At 41.2% G+C, this 19,119-nt stretch overlaps 1 protein-coding gene across 1 annotated transcript in view; it reads left to right on the forward strand.

Moving 5' to 3' along the window:
• The window catches only part of CRHR2 (corticotropin releasing hormone receptor 2), a 157,169-nt gene that overhangs the window by 9,196 nt on the left and 128,854 nt on the right, over positions 1 to 19,119 (forward strand). The window contains exon 2 of the mRNA XM_086741511.1: positions 5,744 to 5,837. Within this exon, the coding sequence (XP_086597637.1) occupies positions 5,744 to 5,837 (94 nt within the window). The remainder of the gene's footprint in view (positions 1 to 5,743; positions 5,838 to 19,119) is intronic.

Here is a 19,119-nt window from a genome sequence, read left to right on the forward strand (position 1 = left end):
CCCATTTCATGCAGACTTACGTTCTCTTTCTTCACACTTCCTGGAAGAGCTGCAGAATACGTGCTGGCCTCTGAGATCATAGAGCAATGTCTCCTGGATCATTCGGGGTTCACTATTTTATCTAGCCGCATGGATTAATTGAGAGACAAGTAATGACAGAGAGTTGAAAGAGCTGAAGGATGACTCCAAAAGGAGACTGTTTTTCTTGAACTGTGCTAGCAGTCTTTCCTTTTACTGTAACCTTAGCTGGCTCGGGTTTCAGATTGCAGGTTCCTGTGAAAACTTGTACTTAGATCTTCTATCACAAATGGAAATTATCTTTCTGGTGCAGCAGAGCCAAGTGATTGTATACTGCCAAATGCCGCTGTGCTAGCAAAATTAAGTTACTGAGTTGAGAAAGGCCAAATATGTCTTGAAACAGAGGACTGACCTTTTTTAGTTCTTCAACAAGCAGAGTGTTTCCACCATGCTGGCTCTCTTAGCGCTGTCCTTTAATGACCAGCACTTTTGCATACATCTTGTGTATAAAGTAACCACAAAACAGTGAGCATAAATCCATCCTGCCCACAGAGAAGACTGCCTTCCCCTCCTCTCCTAGGCTGTTCTCTGTTTCCCTCTTAAAGCAGCATTCTTCTCTCTCACTTCTAAATGTGGATATTCCCTCAGGTGATTAGCGGTCAGCAAATACTCTGCCTCTCCTCACGCTCTCGCATGCATTGCCATCTCTTGTTAGAGAGACAGAGCTTCTCAGCTGGATGTTTGTGTCTGTTACAAGTGCATTCCGCTGAATACCTGGTTTTTCTCCCAAAACATCTGTTTTCACACACAAGTGCTGGAGATGGCAGGAACCCCTATCAAACCTACCAGATGCCCACCTGCTCTGGAAACTCCCTAGCTGTGTTCAAACAGAGGATGGGTTTTGTCAGGGAAGTGCGGGATCTGCTTCGATTTTGCTGCATCAAGCTCTTTCGCTAATTATATTTTCACGGTGAAGCTGGGTGCATCTGTTTCCCAACGCCGAGCTTCTGTGGACACGAATTAACAGTTTTTGCATTTAATTGGACCGCTGCTTTGAGACAGTCCTTCCCAGGGTGAGCACTCAATCTTGTGGTAGAAATGGTGTGTTTGTAGAGCTTAACTTAATAAGATCATCTTTGAGCCAGGAGTACTTATCAAATTAATTTAAGCCAGGAGTATTTATCAAATTAATTTATTTGAATTGTCTACTTGAAGAACTAAAAATTAAATACAGGTCTTTTTTAAATTTTGTATTTATTTATTTAATTTTTTTTTAGTTATGGGTTAAAACTACAAAGTAGGAGCTTTCTGTGCACTGAAGGCAATTTCACTGCACTGTTGATGTTGAAATGAGGTAGAATTTAAAGCCTCAGCACTCCCAGATGTTTTACAGAAACCCCTGGAAGGAGGTGCAGCAGGAGTCTTAACAGCAGTGCTGCTTCACAGAAGTGAAGGGTAGGAATGAGCATCCTCCTAAAGGGATCCATGCCGTTACCATCGACGTCTACTCAGGAGGGGAAAGTGCTTTGACTTTATAAGGAGCACTTATGGCTAGTTTAGATTGAGATTTGTTTTTTTTTTTTTTGTGGCAATGGAGACATGAGATGGATCCTTCTCTTGTCAGCTGTGGACTGAGCCCATGTTTTGTGATTGATAACTACAAAATTGTTTGGTGTCGGAAGGTCACTTCATCTTGCTCAGTAAAAGAAAGAAAACAGTAGTACTCCAGATAATTTTGTGAGATGGTGATGTGTTCCTATCTTCTGTAGCCATCACCTCTAAGAATGTTTTTACCTATCCTTTTCTATATAGCATCTAAAGAAGATTTAGAAAGGATTCATCAAAGTTACTCTGTCCTGAGAGCGGGTGAGACCCAGCTAATGCAGTCGACGGAGGTCAGGGAGTGATTCATTTCAACTGAAAGATTTAAAATATGGTAGATGAACTGCACCTGAAAAGTTCCTACTTCTCTTCCTGAACTTCAAAGGAATTCCCAGGTATCAGCTCAGCTGTTGCTCTCTCTATTTTGAAGTCTGAGGTAGTGGAGGTAAACCCCACTGCTTTTCTGTGAGTGGCTGTCTGATGAGGTGCTGGTACAGTTCCACAGGATGGATTTCTCTAGGATCTCGTATGTACTAGATACTACATTCTTCTTGAAAGGAAGAATTTTTGCTGTGTTACATTAAGACTTTGTCTCAGATGTCAGCACCTCTGCTTTTGTTCAGCACGCCACCTGCAGATGTTTTACAGGGAGGCGTAACAAGTTTTTCTAAAATGCTGGCTTTTATTAGGCAACTAGAATATGGTACCTGGGAATTGTTCTGTGAGCATGGGAAAGCAGAGTATATGCATCTGTCCATGTTTGGCAGCATTTGCTGACTCCTGAGCTTCCCTCCCCCATCTTGGCAATAAATATTGCCCTGTCACCCTTTTCCACTTCAACTGTTTCCTTCAGTTTTCAGTCGTGCTGACTTCATCCACTCTGGTGCTTCTTATTGCTAGATATTTAAACTTACAGGATGCTGTCTGTGGTAGCCCCATGCCTATATTGACAGTTTTGGGTCCTAGCCATAGCTTTAGGGGATTGTTTGTGTTACTGCAGCCATTTCTTATGTGTTTGAGAGAAGAAAACGACCTCTTCGGTGCAGGTGAATGGCAGTACCAGTGCTCAACTGGGTTTTTTATATGTATGTCACTACTTAGAGGAGCACAATAATCTTTCAGACCAGAACTCTATGTTAATTGTTTTTCAAATTAGGTTACAAGTTCTCTCTAATCTGCATGAAATAATTAAAAATTCCAGTAGGAACTGGGAGGAGACAACACTATGATGGCTCAGATATTCATCTATGCCCAGAGCTCTCCATATGGAGCCACTGAAGCATGTTAAACATATCATATAATGTTGCATGTATGTGTATGCTAACTTCATGTTAGTAATTTATGAGAGTACTTGTATGACAAAGAAGAAACTGTGTAAATAAATGTTTGCAATACTGGAACCCTTCTGTTTTCAGAGAAGCACACACTGTCAGTGCCTTGCAACTACTAACAACATAACGTGGCAATGTTTCTCTCTCTTGGGTTGTTGCCCTTTTCATCTGCCCTTCCTGTATCTAGAGGTGATCTTATGGTGAGTTCCTCTGATTGTGTCTCGTAGTTGCATGTCATCTGACAGAGATGAAGACCTTTCTTGGATTAATGAAGAGCGGTGACCACAGCCAAGGGGAAAGGTCTAACGAAATGACCATGAGAGATGCAGACAGTGAGGCACTAGAACAATTCATCCACTCCTTTTCTGAAAGTTCTCTCAGATGTGAACAGGAAGTTGACCGAAGGCTCCATATGTTGTTCTGAAGAGCCAGAAGTGGCCTGCAGGCTATTAGTTGGTGTCCCTGCTTTAGAAAGTAAAGGACTCCTTTTCACCTTAATCTCTGGCTCAGTGCATTATTTTTGTCTGTTCATAAGTGTCCACAGTGGCTTAGAGAAATTAAGATAGACTTTTCTGTGCGTGTTTCGGGTAAATGTGCAAGACAGCGTAGAACTGATTTGTGGGAAGAGGTCATGGAATAGCAGCTCTCTTAAGAGAAATGCAGTTTGAGTAGAGTAGTGCATTAGTTACTCAAAACAACTACTATTTCAAAATATATACAGAGTCACAGGTCCAATTATTTATCTTTGAAATTCTGCATTACTTAAATGTTTATTTCTTTTCTGTTCTTTATTATTTTTAAGAGGGTTTTTAGGCTTTTAGGGTTTGCCTATTTTAAATATGATTTTTAAAAAGTAGCACAGAGAAGAAAGATGTTCGCTGTGGTAAGTTGATAGAAAATGAAAGCAAAAGTAACTTAATACGTGGAAGGTGCTTTTCCCTCCGGCCGAATGAACCCGAGTTGACCCTAAAGCAAATGTGACTTTTAACCTTTCTTGTTCCTACACATGCCGTGCTAAACTTGACCTCTGTCTGTTCTTTCCCATCATCTTACGAAGCAGACAGCTGAACACGCGGTGTATTTACAGTACAGGGAGGTGTCTCGAGTTTCTTCTTTGAAGTGAGACAGTGCTTTGGCCTGAGAGGTAGCGGAGGGATAAAAGGGAAGAGATGCCTCTGCTATGTCAACTCACATGACTGGGTCTGACATGACCACTACGGAGTCTGCTTTCTGCCAGGCTCGGCTGGAGTTCTGCGCCTTGTAAGATGGCACTAACACTGGCTGCAGAGCAGAGCCATTGCCTTGCCCTGTCTCCTTGACCTGACCATGCGTGGTCAGTTCCCTGAAAGGCTTTGCCATGGGAGGCCAGAGTTTGAGTCTCCCTGGAGGAGAAACAGCAGCTTCATGGTGTTTCTTTGAAAAGAATGAGGTCTGAGAAAGGCTTTTTGTTTGTATTTGAAGACTTCCTGCTCTGCAAAATAACAGCAGAGTGAGAAATAGATAGAAGTGGTATTGTACAAAGAATAGTTCTTATTTAGAGATCAACATTGATGATGAAGTCTATTGTCATGATCATTTACTCCACTTCTTACTAAGTGACAAAGAATTCAGTGACATAAAAAGTGTTAACACATCTTAAAGCACTGGAATGTAACATCAACATTCAAGGACAATGGTCATTTCCCTGAGCAAAAGCTGCCTGTATTTTGTTAGAGTCATTCTGCATAAATAGAGAAGCAAAGGCATTCTGTTTGTTACCAAGGCTTTATATTCCCTCAGAAATAGTCAGGAAGATTTTATTTCAGTTTGAAAATGGAAGTTTCCATCATTGATGTGTCACTCCTGGATTTTCTCACTACGTTTAGTTTGCCTTTCTTAAAGGGCTTTTCAATAGCGTCTCTTGCTCCGAGCAGCATCCCAACTCAGCTGTGTGTTGAGATGTACAATTCTGTGGTCTTCTCTCTGCTGTCTGCAGTGGAAACTTCAGTAATTTCATTCTGAGTGTGAAAATGACAGTGTATTCTTTGGATATGTGCAATATAAATAAATAAACAAACATATCCCCCAAATAAATATATTTTTATATATTATTATATAGTACAAGTCATATACTAAATATACATTTCCTAAAGTCTACTTGACGACGACGTACTATTATCCTGTACAGAACCTGCAACTTTCTTGAAGTGCCCATGTTGATATTACTGCTCTCTTTCTCGCTCACATTCACCCTCAGTGGAGGGCTTAGCACTCTGACTTCTGAGGGTCGGAAACGTGTGTCTTTGTTGCTGGCTAACAAGAGCCAAGGGTCACCTTACAGGGACGCCAGTCAATGGAAGCACTTTCCTCAAGCCTTCTGAATTGCCTTTTGCCAAATCTTTCTTGCCTGTGTAAGAATCTTTGGCGGCCATATAGCTGCTAAAAGTTAGTTGAGAAAAATTCCACGCGTGACCTTTAATGGGATGTGAATCATCTTCTCTACTTCAGGCAACTACTTTTAGGTGAGATAAATTGTGTCCTGAGCTTCATTAATGTGATTGACTAGCTCACACAAGAGATCCAGGATAGGCAGTTCGTTTGTAGATGCCTACATTCAGTCAGATGAATGCCACCTGATGTCATGGAGCTAAGCGAGTGTAACCGTAAATCTCTGTCACGAGGGGATGTCTGTGTCTGAACCAATTATGAATGGGAACTGCTATAAAAGTGCTAGGGATTGTTGTACTCATGAATGAGAAAAATCTATCCTGTGCTGCTGCTTTACTGTTTGTTTTGTTTCTGTCTTCATCCAGTTAGTTCTCCACTGTGAATCCTCTGTGAACCTGCCCTTGTCTGTTCTACTGGAAAAGTACTGTGAAGCTTTGTCAGCCCGCGCCAATGTCACAGGTATTTATTTCTTCATTTCTTGTTGGCTTCTTGTTACTGAAGGATCTGTTTTCAAAGTGTCCTTGCTCCAGGAACATCTTTTCCTGCTGAGATAAACATAGTGCCTGCAGCCTTGGGTTTTCATTGGCAATGATGTGCAGTGGTGTGACATGGAAAGAAAACTTTCAATTTTGCACACCTGGGAAGAGCTTCAGGTGAACTAATAATGACAGCTCTTTTTCTAATTTAATTGTTAAGCTGATGGTACTGATGGGGTAGTTGAAGGTCAGGACTGTTAAAGTGTCTGTAATCCAGCCTGGTCCAGACTCATTGCCAATGGTTGTCTGCATTTCTCCAAGAGCAGCATGGGACATCCAGGCTGGGTAGGCAAAGATGGGCAGATGTGCTAGGAAAATCCAGCCCTTGTGTGGCATTCACTGTAGAAACTGGGGTGCTCTGACCAAACTGACAGCTCCTGCAAGCTAGGGATGAACCTTGGACCATTTCAGCCAGATCAATGGAGTGTTTACCACAAAAAACACCGGTCCTTCAAATCAGAACACAGTACAGATGTGTGACCGCAAAACTTTATCATTTCTGTTTTCTGATCCCACCATCAAGTCTTCAAAGCCTGACTCTAACTTTTTAGGTAAGGATAGAAGGCTTTTCTGACAGAGAGGTAGGGCAGGGGCACTCAGGAGCACTGGTGGTGGGGTAAAGGGAATATCAGATGTTCTCTAGAAGGCTAAAGGCAGGCAGCAGGAAGGAGTGGGGGTAATACGATGCCTTTGGTTTCCTCATACCAGTTTCTGAAAGCAGGGCAAAGCACTGATTGGTGTGCTTGCTTCTTGACTAAAATGCACAGGCACAAAAATGATACCGTAAGAGATGTCAGACTGGATCCAGCTTTTGCTTCATTTTTGGATGAGGCTCTGAGCAACCTGATCTAGTCGAAGATGTCCCTGCTCCTTGCAGGGGGGTTGGACTAGATGACCTTTGAAGGTCCCTTCCAACCCAAACCATTTGATGATTCTATGATTCAGAAGTGGGAGAGTCGCACTCAGAGCCATTCCTCTGCGAGGTGACTAGGAGTTGTGTGCTGCAATGAGTGATGCTACTGGGGAAAAAAGGAGGATTGTTTCTTTCCCACTCACTTCTCTTTCCCCTGGTAAATCTTCGCGGAGGGAAGAGTTTAAAATATCTTGTAATAAATGCAGATATTATCATTCAGCCAATTCTCCAGCTCTGAGAAATGATAAAGAAAACAAGGCTCAAGGAGCACAAAGTCTTTCTATATAATATGTCGTATCAGTTGTGTTTCACTCTGTATCAATTCCATAAGGACAATAAGCTGACCTAGGTAAGCTGATTAGACTGAAGTCTGAAAGTAGAGTTGGCTTCACTGCCTCTTAATTTGCATATAAATGGGTGTGTTGACCTGTATTGTGAATCTAGCCTGAGCTCTGCAACTTGTGCCATTGTGTTCCAGGGAGCAACTCTGCCTCGTGTGATGTACTTGCTTGAATGAATTTTAATGACCATCTATTCCATTCTGTAACTGGAAACAAAGGAAAGATAGATGAGGTTCTATGAAACCTTCCATAATTCTGGACCTTTCTTTCAGGTGTTCTTTGCGTTTTGAATATTTTTGTAAATATTAGTGTAAAACTTGCCATTAATGCATAATGTTATTTTTCCTTGTCTATTGCATCTATTGCAAAAAACCAAATTTCACACCAGACTGTCTTAGAAGCTGACAAACAATTTAATTCTCAGTTGATGACAAAAAATAGTTTTCTGGGCTATTTACACAGTCCATGAACCCAGGGTATCTTCTGAGGCTGAATGCAACTACTATAATAACATTTTGTTCTGTAAAGGGAAGAGATATGTCACAGAAACCTCTTTTCTATTGCACTGTCCTTGTAAGGTGTCACTGATCAAAAAAGGAAAGCATTGCTCTGAAATTAATGAAACTTGATTGTTACGTAGAGACAATCCAACATGTAGCTTTTTTAGAATATATTTTCCTGTGATGCTTTTGACTGTAGCCCTTCCAGCAGCATGCTTCAAAATCCTGTGAGCCTGTACTCTGCTTTGAGCATGGGCTTATACATACAGTAAAACCCCAAGCTGCTTCATGTTCAGACCAGTTGGACATAAGCCCAGACTCAGGCCTAAGCATGAAGTGAACTTTGAGGAGCACTAGAGATAAAAGCTCACTTTTTTGCTTAGAATGGGCTGATGTACTTTTCTTGATGTGGCAGATCACGATGTACTTTTCTCAATGTGGTGGATCACCAGCATGGTGCTTCTAACCACTACACGTTCCTTTTGTCTTCCATAACAACTGCAGGATCTTCAAAAACATCTAAACTACTCCTCTATGAGTTTCTCACTAAAAATTGAAGTCTACAATATAGTGATCTCCTCTTCATAGTCAGTAAAGTTCTAGTTGGTACAGTTGAAATCCAAAGTAAGTTTTCACCCTAAACTAGGATCCAAACTGGAGCAGAAATGAAATGCTTTTTCTTTAAAGGGATCCAAGGATAACAAGCTCATGTAACTAAGTCAACTCTAATTTTTTTATGTCCAAAATTAGGTGAACTGTGTGCAACCTTCATTTTGAACTTTCATAACAGTAAGGATGTATCACATTGAAACATTCGTGTGCTCCGTTCTGCAGCATGGAACTAGACCATAGAGTCTGCGATGTCTGAGTCTTTTCTCTGGCTCACATTCTCTGACACAGTGCAGATATCATCTTTCAGAGGGAGGGAAAAAAAAACCCCAAAACCCCAAGGATAGCCATATTGAACAATCTTTATTTATAGCTGGGAGAACAATAAACATTAAAGTTTTCTAATTGGTTATCTTCCTTGTCTCTTTTCCAGAAGAAGCTGTTAATTAGTCCAATATGTTAATTTCCTCCCCCTATAATTACTAACTTCACCCCAAAAATAGATTCACACTAAGTGTCCCAAACAGATGGCATAAAACGCTTTTGAGAATTTAATGTATGTTTAATTTCGCTGAATTGCTGAGTGAATTACATTGTAAATTCAGTCTGAAGTGATTTAAAGCAAGCAATACTTTTTCAGAGGTGGAAGGCAGAAATATTTACACCAGTAGTGTGGGTAGCTGTTTATCTAAAACAAAGGCCACCCTCTGCCCCGCTTCGTGTTGAAATAAAGCCAGCTTCTTTGCAACAGCTGTGGTCAGTCAGCCCCTACGCTGTTCCCTGAGCTGCATGGGCGCAGCACCTCTGCCTGTCTCCTCTGAGCTTTCTTCCATTGTAGGGGTTTGTTGGTCAGTCACAGCTGGCCAAAGCAAGGTTCATAGAATCATGGAATCATGGAACAGTTTGGGTTGGAAGGGACCTTTAAAGACCATCCAGTCCAACCCCCCTGCAAGGAGCAGGGACATCTCCAACCAGATCAGGTTGCTCAGAGCCCTGTCCAACCTGGCCTTGAATGTTTCCAGGGATGGGGCATCCACCACCTCTCAGGGCAACCTGGGACAGTGCTCTACAACCCTCATTGTAGAAAATTTTTTTCCTAATATCCAATCTAAATCTACCTCCCTCTATTTTACAACCATTACCCCTTGTGCTATCACAACAGGCCCTGCTGAAGAGTCTCTCCCCATCTTTCCTGTAGGCCCCCTTGAGGTACTGGAAGGCTGCTATAAGGTCTCCCTGGAGCCTCCTCTTCTCCAGGCTGAACAGCCCCAACTCTCTCAGCCTGTCCTCATAAAAGAGGTGCTCCAGTCCTCTGATCATCTTCGTGGCCTTCCTCTGGACCCTCTCCAACTGGTCCATGTCGTTTTTATGTTGGGGGCTCCAGAGCTGGACACAGTACTCCAGGTGGGGTCTCACCAGAGCGGGGCAGAGGGGCAGAATCACCTCCCTCGACCTGCTGGCCACGCTTCTCTTGATGCAGCCCAGGATGCGGTTGGCCTTCTGGGCCGCAAGCACACATTGCCAGCTCATGTTGAGCTTCTCATCCACCAGCACTCCCAAGTCCTTCTCCTCAGGGCTGCTCTCAATCCATTCTCCGCCCAGCCTATATTCATTCGAGAGGATTTATGAAATCTCATGCCATTCTGCAGCATGAATGAAACTTCCCCTCTGGTCACTGTCACAGTTCAGATAACTTCTTAACATGGCTATCAGTGTGGAGCTACCAAAGATATCTTGCCTAGAGGTCTCATGTCAACTGACTACAGATAGCCTTACGCTCAACTGCTGTGAAATAAGTTATTGTCACTTTTCAGAGGAAACTCTTCATGAGTGTGTTGGACTGCAGTAAAAGCAACTTAGGGAGAGAGAGCATGTGTACTTGTGTCAGGTTAGTTTTTAAAGTGTGTATTGAAATACAGTAGCTGATAGCTGCGTGTTTGCTGCCTGGTCTTTGTCACTCAAGCCCAAATGAATGAGATTAAGATGCTCTGCGACAAAAATAAATGCATGTACATAGGAGTTACTTCAGACCTTTGAATACTGCTTCAGAGTTACGGACCTGGTTCTGTTTCCAGCTGTGAAAAGCACATATCTACAAAGTGAGTAAGTAAGTGTGTGGGCCTACTCGGGGGGAGTGTATGGATGTTTGTGGTTTTGTGTGGTGGTGACAAAGCCACATAAACTGGGGAAAAATAGCATCCTCAAATGTGGGTTTCTTGTTGACATGAAAATTTGAAAGATTTCTTTAGACAACCAATTAAATATGTAACTTTATTTTATCACTATTATATAGATTACGTTTATCTTAACTGTCTTGGTTCTGGCTAGGATGGAGTTAATTTTCACCTGAGCTGGGAGGGGAACTGGAGCTGGTGGCCTCTGTGGCTGGAGGACACAGCTGGGGTAGGTTACTGATTAGCTAGCAGCTGGGACAGGTTACCCAAATTGGCCCAGGGGCTGTTCCATACCATGTGACATCTGCTCAGTGGATAAGTGAGGAAGGTGCTGAGGGGAGGTTCCTGCTGCTTGGGAGGGAGCTGGGCATCAGGATCTGCTGTAAGTTATTGTACTGTAAATTACATGCTGAGATATTTTCTTGGGTTTTTTGTTTGCTTTCCACCTCTTTTTTCTTTTCCTCTGTTTTTTTCTCTTAACTTTTTTTTTAGTCTTACTCTCTGAATTTTGCTTTCTTTTCTTTACCAGTTCTCCTCCCTATCCCACTGTGGGGGAGCGATGAGGGGGTAGTAAGCAACTGTGCGATATTTTATCTGCTGAGTAGGGCTAAACCATGACATTAACTTTAACTTGAAATACTCATGCACAAAAAAAAAAAACCCTAAAAGATTGTAAATCTTCATTTCAAATGTTAAAAACGGTGAAGTTCACTTTTCAGAAAATTATTCCTCATCATGTTAATAAGAAAGAGTTTTGTTTGTGCAGTGTTTCTGCCACCTTGCAGCTGACCATTCATTATGATGCTTTTATTTCCATCACTTTTTATTCTCTTGCTGTCCCCAGACAGATCCGTCTCTGTGAACGTGACACCAGTACAAGTGTCTTTAAACATGGTTTGGTAACTATTGTGAGATAATGGACTTTACAGACTCTGAATGGTTTCCTTTTTAAATGATTTCTGTTTTCCTGGAGCTTTACTCAAACAAAATATGAGCTTTGTAGGTTTTGCGTGTGCAGGATTTATCTGTGCTACTTTGCTGGAAAGAATTTTCTCATCTGTGGCTATAAGACTTTCTTTTTTTTTCATCCAAAATCTTTGTACTGTGTTAATTTCTAACTCAGATGTAACACAGGCCATTTTTCAAGGCCGTCTCCGTGCCTATTGTAAGGGCGGTGATCCTGTCTATGGCCAGTTTGTCTGTGGGAAAGATATTCAGTGTTTAGCTGTTCAGTTCAAAACTTGGTAAACAGGAGCTGACTACCTGGTTAGGTTTTTCCCTTGGTTCACTCTTTATATCTGATTAGGACTTCTACTGACTCTGACTCTCTGAAGATCAGACAGGTGTGACCATCTTGGGCTTGCAGATGTCTCAGTATGGCTTTGTATGTTGGCCATAATGCCACCATTTTGATTTTCTGTGAATACAGGCTTGTTTGGGTCATTTCTGTTTAATGTATGTATGGATGTCACCTCTGTGAGCCAGGCAGGTGGGACTGAATCTGGAGTATTTGTGTTTATATGCAAGTCTGAGCTTCCATTATTGCCAGTGGAATGGGATTTAGTTGCCCTCATCACTACCCAGTGCACTTTGAGATGCCTTAAGGTAACCAAGACCTGCAGGACTGGCAGATAGAACAGAATCTACAAGAGTCTTGTGCCCTCTAGAATAGCTGCTTCCGGCCGGGGGGGGGAGGGGGGGGGGGGGTGGGTATCTCAGGGCCTAGTGGAACAATTTTTTACACTGAGGGTAGTGGAACACTGGCACAGGTTGTCCAGAGAGGTGGTGGATGCCCCATCCTTGGAAACCTTCAAGGCCAGGTTGGACGGGGCTGTGAGCAACCTGATCTGGTTGGAGATGTCCCTGCTCCTTGCCGGGGGGTTGGACTGGATGGGCCTTGGGAAAGACCTTCAACCCAAACTGTTCTATCATTCTGAGGTAATCACAGATGTTTTGGTGATAAAAAAGTTATGAGTGTTTTGCCTTAGTGCCCGTGCTGCTGAGTTGCACACGGGCTGTAGATTTTTCTTGGCTGACTGTTGCTAACTTTTAGTAGTCAAATTTAATCAATCATTCTTTTAATAGATGAAAGCTTCACGACAGGCAAACATATTTGATAACTTACTTTCTATCCAGAGCTGCGAAGGTAAGGCACTCGCTGCTCCAGGGGTTATTTCTGTACATTGCACTACTCTGTTTCTTGGAAACAGAAGATTTGGCCTCGTTACATCTCTAAATATCCCTCCACAGTAATGGCATGGCAGCAATTTTCACTGTTTTCCTTCTGATTTTCCCAGCAGGTCACATCAGTGAGCACTTCTATTTATATGATACTTGGATGAGCTGTTCGTTTTCGCATATGCTTTGCACTCTTGGCGTCAGTCTGCTGGCTGAAGCTACGTATGCTGCTCCTGCAGCTGCCTGTGGGGCACTTGGGAGTTTGCTTTCATCACATCCACACAACCCAGTCACTACTCACAGGCATAAAGTTAACTTTGAGCATCAGCATTTGCATGGTGAAAGCTCCAGCCAAAGACACAGGCAAACCTTCCTAGCGCTTCCTGTTTTCAGATGTTGCAATGACACTGTTTAAATAGAGGTGATGATGTTGGTTTGCTTTCCCACTGCCTCAAATAACATACCAGGCAGTCTAGCACCACTATACTTCTCGAAATAAAGCTGACTGTGTTGTACGGTGTTGCGCAATTTATATTACTGCCACTGGCTTATAATTTTAAAAGTTGCATTTCTTAAGTCTGGTGCAGTTCCAAGTTGAGGCTATGGAAAAACTCTCACATACTAAGAAATGTGTAGACAGTCCAACAAGTTTGTGGTCCACAAGAGAGGATTACTTAGAATCACAGGATCGTAGAATCATTTAGGTTGGAGAAGACCCTTAAGATCATAGAGTCCAGCCACTAACCTAACCCTACCAAGTCCACCACTAAACCATGTCCCTGAGGGCCATGTTTACATTGAACATTTGCTGTATGAAGAAAATATTTATTGTTTTTTGTGGGAGTTGTTTCTTTTCCTTGGTAGATGGTTTATGGATAAAATATATAAACATATCTAAAGGTTCCCACATTTACCCTAGGTGTCCTGAGGCTGACAAGTTCTTCCAAAATTTACAGCAAAAAAATCTCTAAGCTGTGTAAATGAGGGTATAAAGTGATCAGCTGAGAACCAAACAGAGTTTTGAATTTTTGGGGGTGTGTGGTGGTGGGTTTCTTCCACATGAATAACTATTGTTTGTGGTCTTTGTATTGTGATTCTGCATGTGAAACATGTTTCAGAAAGTCTTTGTTCCAGCGCCTTGATCCCATGAATGAGTGGTAATGCAGAACCTCAGGAAACTACCAAATGAAGCAATCCTGGCTTAGAAGAGGGACCCACTACCCTGGAAGCAGTGTAGTAATTTAAGATTAAATACAAACTTTTCTGATTATCCATAATGGCTTTCCTCAGACTTTGTTATACACATGTTCATCAAAACAATCTCAATGGCATCAGCTCTGAACTGACTGAAAAGAAAATCTGTGGCACGTCTTCCTGGAGTCACCAAGATGTTGGGTATGTGGGTCTGAGGGAGGACTCTAGAACAGGATTGCTGATGTTATGAAGTCAGGGCAGATCCCATGATCCTGTTTGATCACTGTAAATGCTTCTAGGATCTGTCTGATGGCATTGCTATGGTGGTTCCATACTGCCAGCCCGGGGTGCTGTGAAGAGTAAGGAAAGGGAAACGGGAACAGTGTAAAATTTTAGAGGAATGCAAATGAGACAGGCATAGCTCATAAACAAAACTGTGTTACAGTGGGAACATGCCATGGAGTTTTGTTCCATATTTCAGAAGAGCGGCACACCTCAATTCTGGATCTGTCACTTCTGCGTGATGTATTCTCAGCAGACTCTCGGTAATGACTGTCACAATGCCACACTTCATCAAATGTACTTAAATCTCGGAATTTCTACAGTTGGTACAATAAATATAATTTGCTGAATGTGGTTTCTAAATTAGATAGAATTTTTTTTATACACTTGACAGATAAAAATATACTCTGCAGAACCTCTCTTTGTCAAGTTCTGCTAAACAGATGGAGTGCCTTTTCTGTTCACATGGAATCATGTCAGTGAATCTGGTCTTAAATGAAAACACCTTCTGTCCTTTGAATCAACATTTCTCTCTAGTTTCATGGGTCGATCAGCCTTTCAAGCAGTGAAATAATGTTGTGGCCAATCTAGAGAGTAAAATCCTATATCAATAGCGATACTACAAACTGCACTATTTGGAAGGATGGGTGGTTCAAGGGGATGTCTAAAACATGTAGTTCTGGAGGATAACTTATGAGGAAATGGGAGAGATGGGCTAGAATGGGAAATTTTTTTTTGTTCTTTCTGATTTCAATAAAATGCTCGAAACCTTATGACCCTATGACTAAGCTGGCTCTGCAGTTGAGGAATGAACCTCTAGATATGCTCTTGTTGACATACAGTGGTTGTCTTGCCTTTGTCTACCTGCTTTTGACAAAATGGATACTTCCATGCTTCTTTTGGAGAAATGTCCCTGAGCCACCCTCATAGACAGATTCACCATATGGGTGCACCAAGGTGAGATGAGGCTCTGTCCATTTCTTTGTGAAGGTATAATTGTAAACTCTGTCTATAAACACATACCTGCCAGCACTGCCTTGCTTCACTAGTGTATACTGAAAGCAAAAAAAAAAGAGGATGACCTTCTACTATCTTTATTAGTATGTTGCAAGATGTGCTTAAAACTGTTTGAGAATCCAGTGGATGGTCTGAGGAAGAGAAGGTGGTAGGATGCTTCATACTTACGGATGCTGTTTACCAAGGACTAGAATGTGAACATACACAATGGATCAGAGCTTCAGCTTGCATAAATCGCCTATTGTAAAGTTGCAGCTGGCAGCGCATAACTCCTTGTGTAGCTCTAATTTGCATCACTTGGTTGACCTTTTAATGCATAACAGTTTATTCAGGAATTAATTTACCTTGGCCTCTGTCTGTGTACAGTGCCATGTATGAAAAAATAGTTAAGCACTAAGGCTAGTCAAAATGCAAAGCTGACCTGTAAAGCTCCAGATCTACATTGTTTAGCTTTCTTATTCCATTACAAAATAAGAACTGTGTGACTTTTTTTTTTTTTCTCCCCACCTCCGGGCATTCATCTTATTCATTGTACTGTCAAAGTGTGTGAGCTGGCTGTACAAAAAAAAAGATAATGGAAAATGTTAACACAGTTTATGTAAGCCATGAGGACCTGAACTGTTCAACCACTTCACTCTGTGTATTTTTTTGACTTGTATTAAAAAAACCTCATTCCCTACAGTGATACACACCACTGAGTAATGTTACTTGTCTGCATAAACATGTTAGACAAAAAGTTTGTTTATGGATGTGAATATTTCAAGTGCATATAGACCCATAGCTAAGAGAAAGAGACAAATGAGAAACAGTTTCCTGAAGTTGTAAGTGGTATCTCAACTCCATTAATGTGCTACAGGAATGAGATTTCATGGCTTAAATAGCACTGCTGAAAAAAAAAAAAAAAAACCAAAACAAACAACAACAACAACAAAAAAAAAACCAAAAAAAAACCCCAAACAAACTGCCAGAATATATGTGGATTTTTGTCTTCCATAAAACCCTCTAAAGAACACCATAGGCAACTGTAGCATAGAATCATAGAATGGTTAGAGTTGGAAGGGACCATCAAAGGTCATTTAGTCCAACCCCCCTGCAGGGAGCAGGGACATCTCCAACCAGATCAGGTTGCTCAGAGCCTCATCCAACCTGGTCTTGAATGTTTCCAGGGATGGGGTACCCACCATATCTCTGGGCAACTTGTTCCAATGCTCTACAACCCTCACTGTAAAAAAATTTTTTCCTAATATCTAATCTGAATCTACCTCCCTCTATTTTGAAACCATTACCCCTTGTCCTGTCACAATAGTACCATTGCAAGGCTCTGTCTTCAACCTTTTGAAACTCCATCTCATGCAGATGTCCATGGTAGGTAAGGCCAAGCATTTAAAAGCTGATCTCTTGACTGCTAACACTGTTGAATGCACGGAGGTTTACCATACCAGGGAAATCTCATCTTGTTCTGGAAATCCTCTGAGATGAATGGAGGCTGGGAGAGTGCTTCTGTGTCTCCCGTTCTAATGTTCTTCCCTAAGCATCACTTAAACCAGGAAGGTGTAGTAGGGGGACCTTTAGTCAGACCCAATGGGGCTGTTCTGGTTTGTTGAAACAAGTTTACTTTATCCATGGGTGTAGAGGTAGCCGAAGGCCCACTTGGCTCAGAGATCTACTTTGCAATATCTGGAGTTACAGGAAATTAATCATACTCCTAAGAACCTTCTCTTTCTTTGAAAGTATCCCTGAGGTAATTTAGCGGCATATGGAAGACTATTACTTTCTGCCTTCTGTGTCAATAAAAGGGAGTTAATATCAGGAGGGAGATAGAGTTGTGATTTTGTTATTAATCTGCACAAGGAGACTGAGTTCATCACTGAACGTGGGTATGAAGTTTTAGTTGAATCCTCAATCAGATCTTTGGAAGTTGTATTAGTGAGCTAAAACTGGGATTTCTGGCCAAGATGGGTGGCTTCTTATCTGAGTAATTTGTTGTAGTTTTTTAATATACATATATATATATCATTGTATATGTATATATGTATATCTATATATAAATATCTGATTATTTTCAGAATGAAAAGTGGAATTATGCTGAAATTTTCCTTCCAGTAAGCACTGGGTGAACTTTGAAACCTTTGAGTTCTAGGATTTTGGAGTATGATGGGTGTTTTTTGCTTTCATCTCTCCTGAAAAATATACCCTGTCTCTTCTTTGAGTTACTTTAACACTTTGCACAAATCTCCATTTTTCTTCATGGATAAAGTCAATGATTTATGCAGGATGCTTACTGTATTTTTTTTTCCCCCTGTTTCTCTTAGAGGTTTAAAAAGTTTCAGGTTTCAGAGAGGGGAAATGCCATTTTAAATGCCACGGTTGATACCTAAAGTGCTTGTCATTTCTGCTTGGGAGGCTGCCCAGTTCACTCAGGCCAGGCTGGTGTTCTCTCATGTTGTTTAGATTGATTATGGGTCTATTTTAAATTAATTTCTTATGAAGCCTTCTCAGATCCAAATGTAAAACTCTTATTAGCAGAAAAGATATTTTTCTGGGTTGGTATAAAATAGATCCTTATGCTAGTTAGGATGCAAATATCTGAAATAAGTGATAGAAATTTACCCAGTAGATGTACTGTAAAAAAAAAACCAAACATTTTTTTTTATAAGATGACAATCATAATTAATATAACTTAATATGTTAGTAAACTTTTGGCTTCTATTTCCCTAACGTGGAGGATAAGATTAGATGACCATTTTCAACAGGGAGACAGAGAGCTCAAGGTTGTCAGTGCAAACACACAGGTAGAAATTATTATGCCTTCTATTTTTGTATTGTAATCATTAGAATTTAATCAACATCCACAAGACAGTGAAATAAATGTGTGCATTTTGAGAAAACACAGTTGAGGAAAAATGTGTGGAGCATTACACAGCATCTATGACTTTGTTTTTCTGCAGTCCCATAGTCCACGGATGAAAAAAGCAAAGAATACTTGATTTTTGATCTGCACTGCAGATTTCAGAGCAGTTTTTAACTCTTCATTTCCTTTCAGGAGGCCCGATTCTGTTACGGATTGTTTTTACTTTAAGTCCACTATTTTAAGTTACTTTCCGCTTCCAGTGTTACAACAAATATTTTGCTCTAGTTAGCTTTCCACAGTTTAAAAATTTAAAAATTGATAATGAAAACATTCTTACAGAGTTCATAGAAATTAAGGAGTCCATACTTATATCTCTGTTGTGTATATGGTGAAAAGTTAAATGAGTTGCCAAGAATTCAAAGCCGGTCACTGGAGGAATATTAGAACTTGAGATGTTCTTGCTCTGCAGCCTGCCTGCAGTACTTTGGTGTAAAACCACAGCAATTGAAACAAGCAGCTGATGCTTTTGCATTGCAAAGGTTTTAAATATTCCATGGTAGCTTTGCAAGCCCGCATGCAAAATGAGAACTTTCTAGTTGATTGATGTAACTGTTCTTGCTTTTAGCTCTTGTGTGTTGATATTTTCATTTGATCTTCTTCAGAAATCTTAGAGGCCCAAATGTGAAACTCGCAGTTATAACTCTGTGGAAAAATAAGATATTAAATTTGAATTTTAGTGGCTGGTATGAATTTCCCGGGGATAGAAGTAATGATTGTGGGGAAGGGAGTGCTGAGGTGTTCACAATGAATAATTATATAGCTGCCTTCGAGTACCTCAAGGGGGCCTACAAGAAAGATGGGGAGAGGCTGTTCAGTAGGGCCTGTTGTGATAGGACGAGGGGTAATGGTCTCAAAATAGAGGGAGGTAGATTCAGATTGGATATTAGGAAAAAGTATTTTACAATGAGAGTTGTAAAACACTGGCCCAGGTTGCCCAGAGAGATGGTGGATGCCCCATCCCTGGAAACATTCAAGGCCAGGTTGGATGAGGCTCTGAGCAACCTCATGTGGTTGGAGATGCCCCTGCTCCTTGCAGGGGGATTGGACTAGATGACCTTTAAATGTATCTTCCAACCTAAACCATTC

This window comes from Chlamydotis macqueenii, chromosome 2 (assembly GCF_036417535.1).
Source record: "Chlamydotis macqueenii isolate bChlMac1 chromosome 2, bChlMac1.mat, whole genome shotgun sequence".
In the NCBI taxonomy this organism is placed as follows: Eukaryota; Metazoa; Chordata; class Aves; order Otidiformes; family Otididae; genus Chlamydotis; species Chlamydotis macqueenii.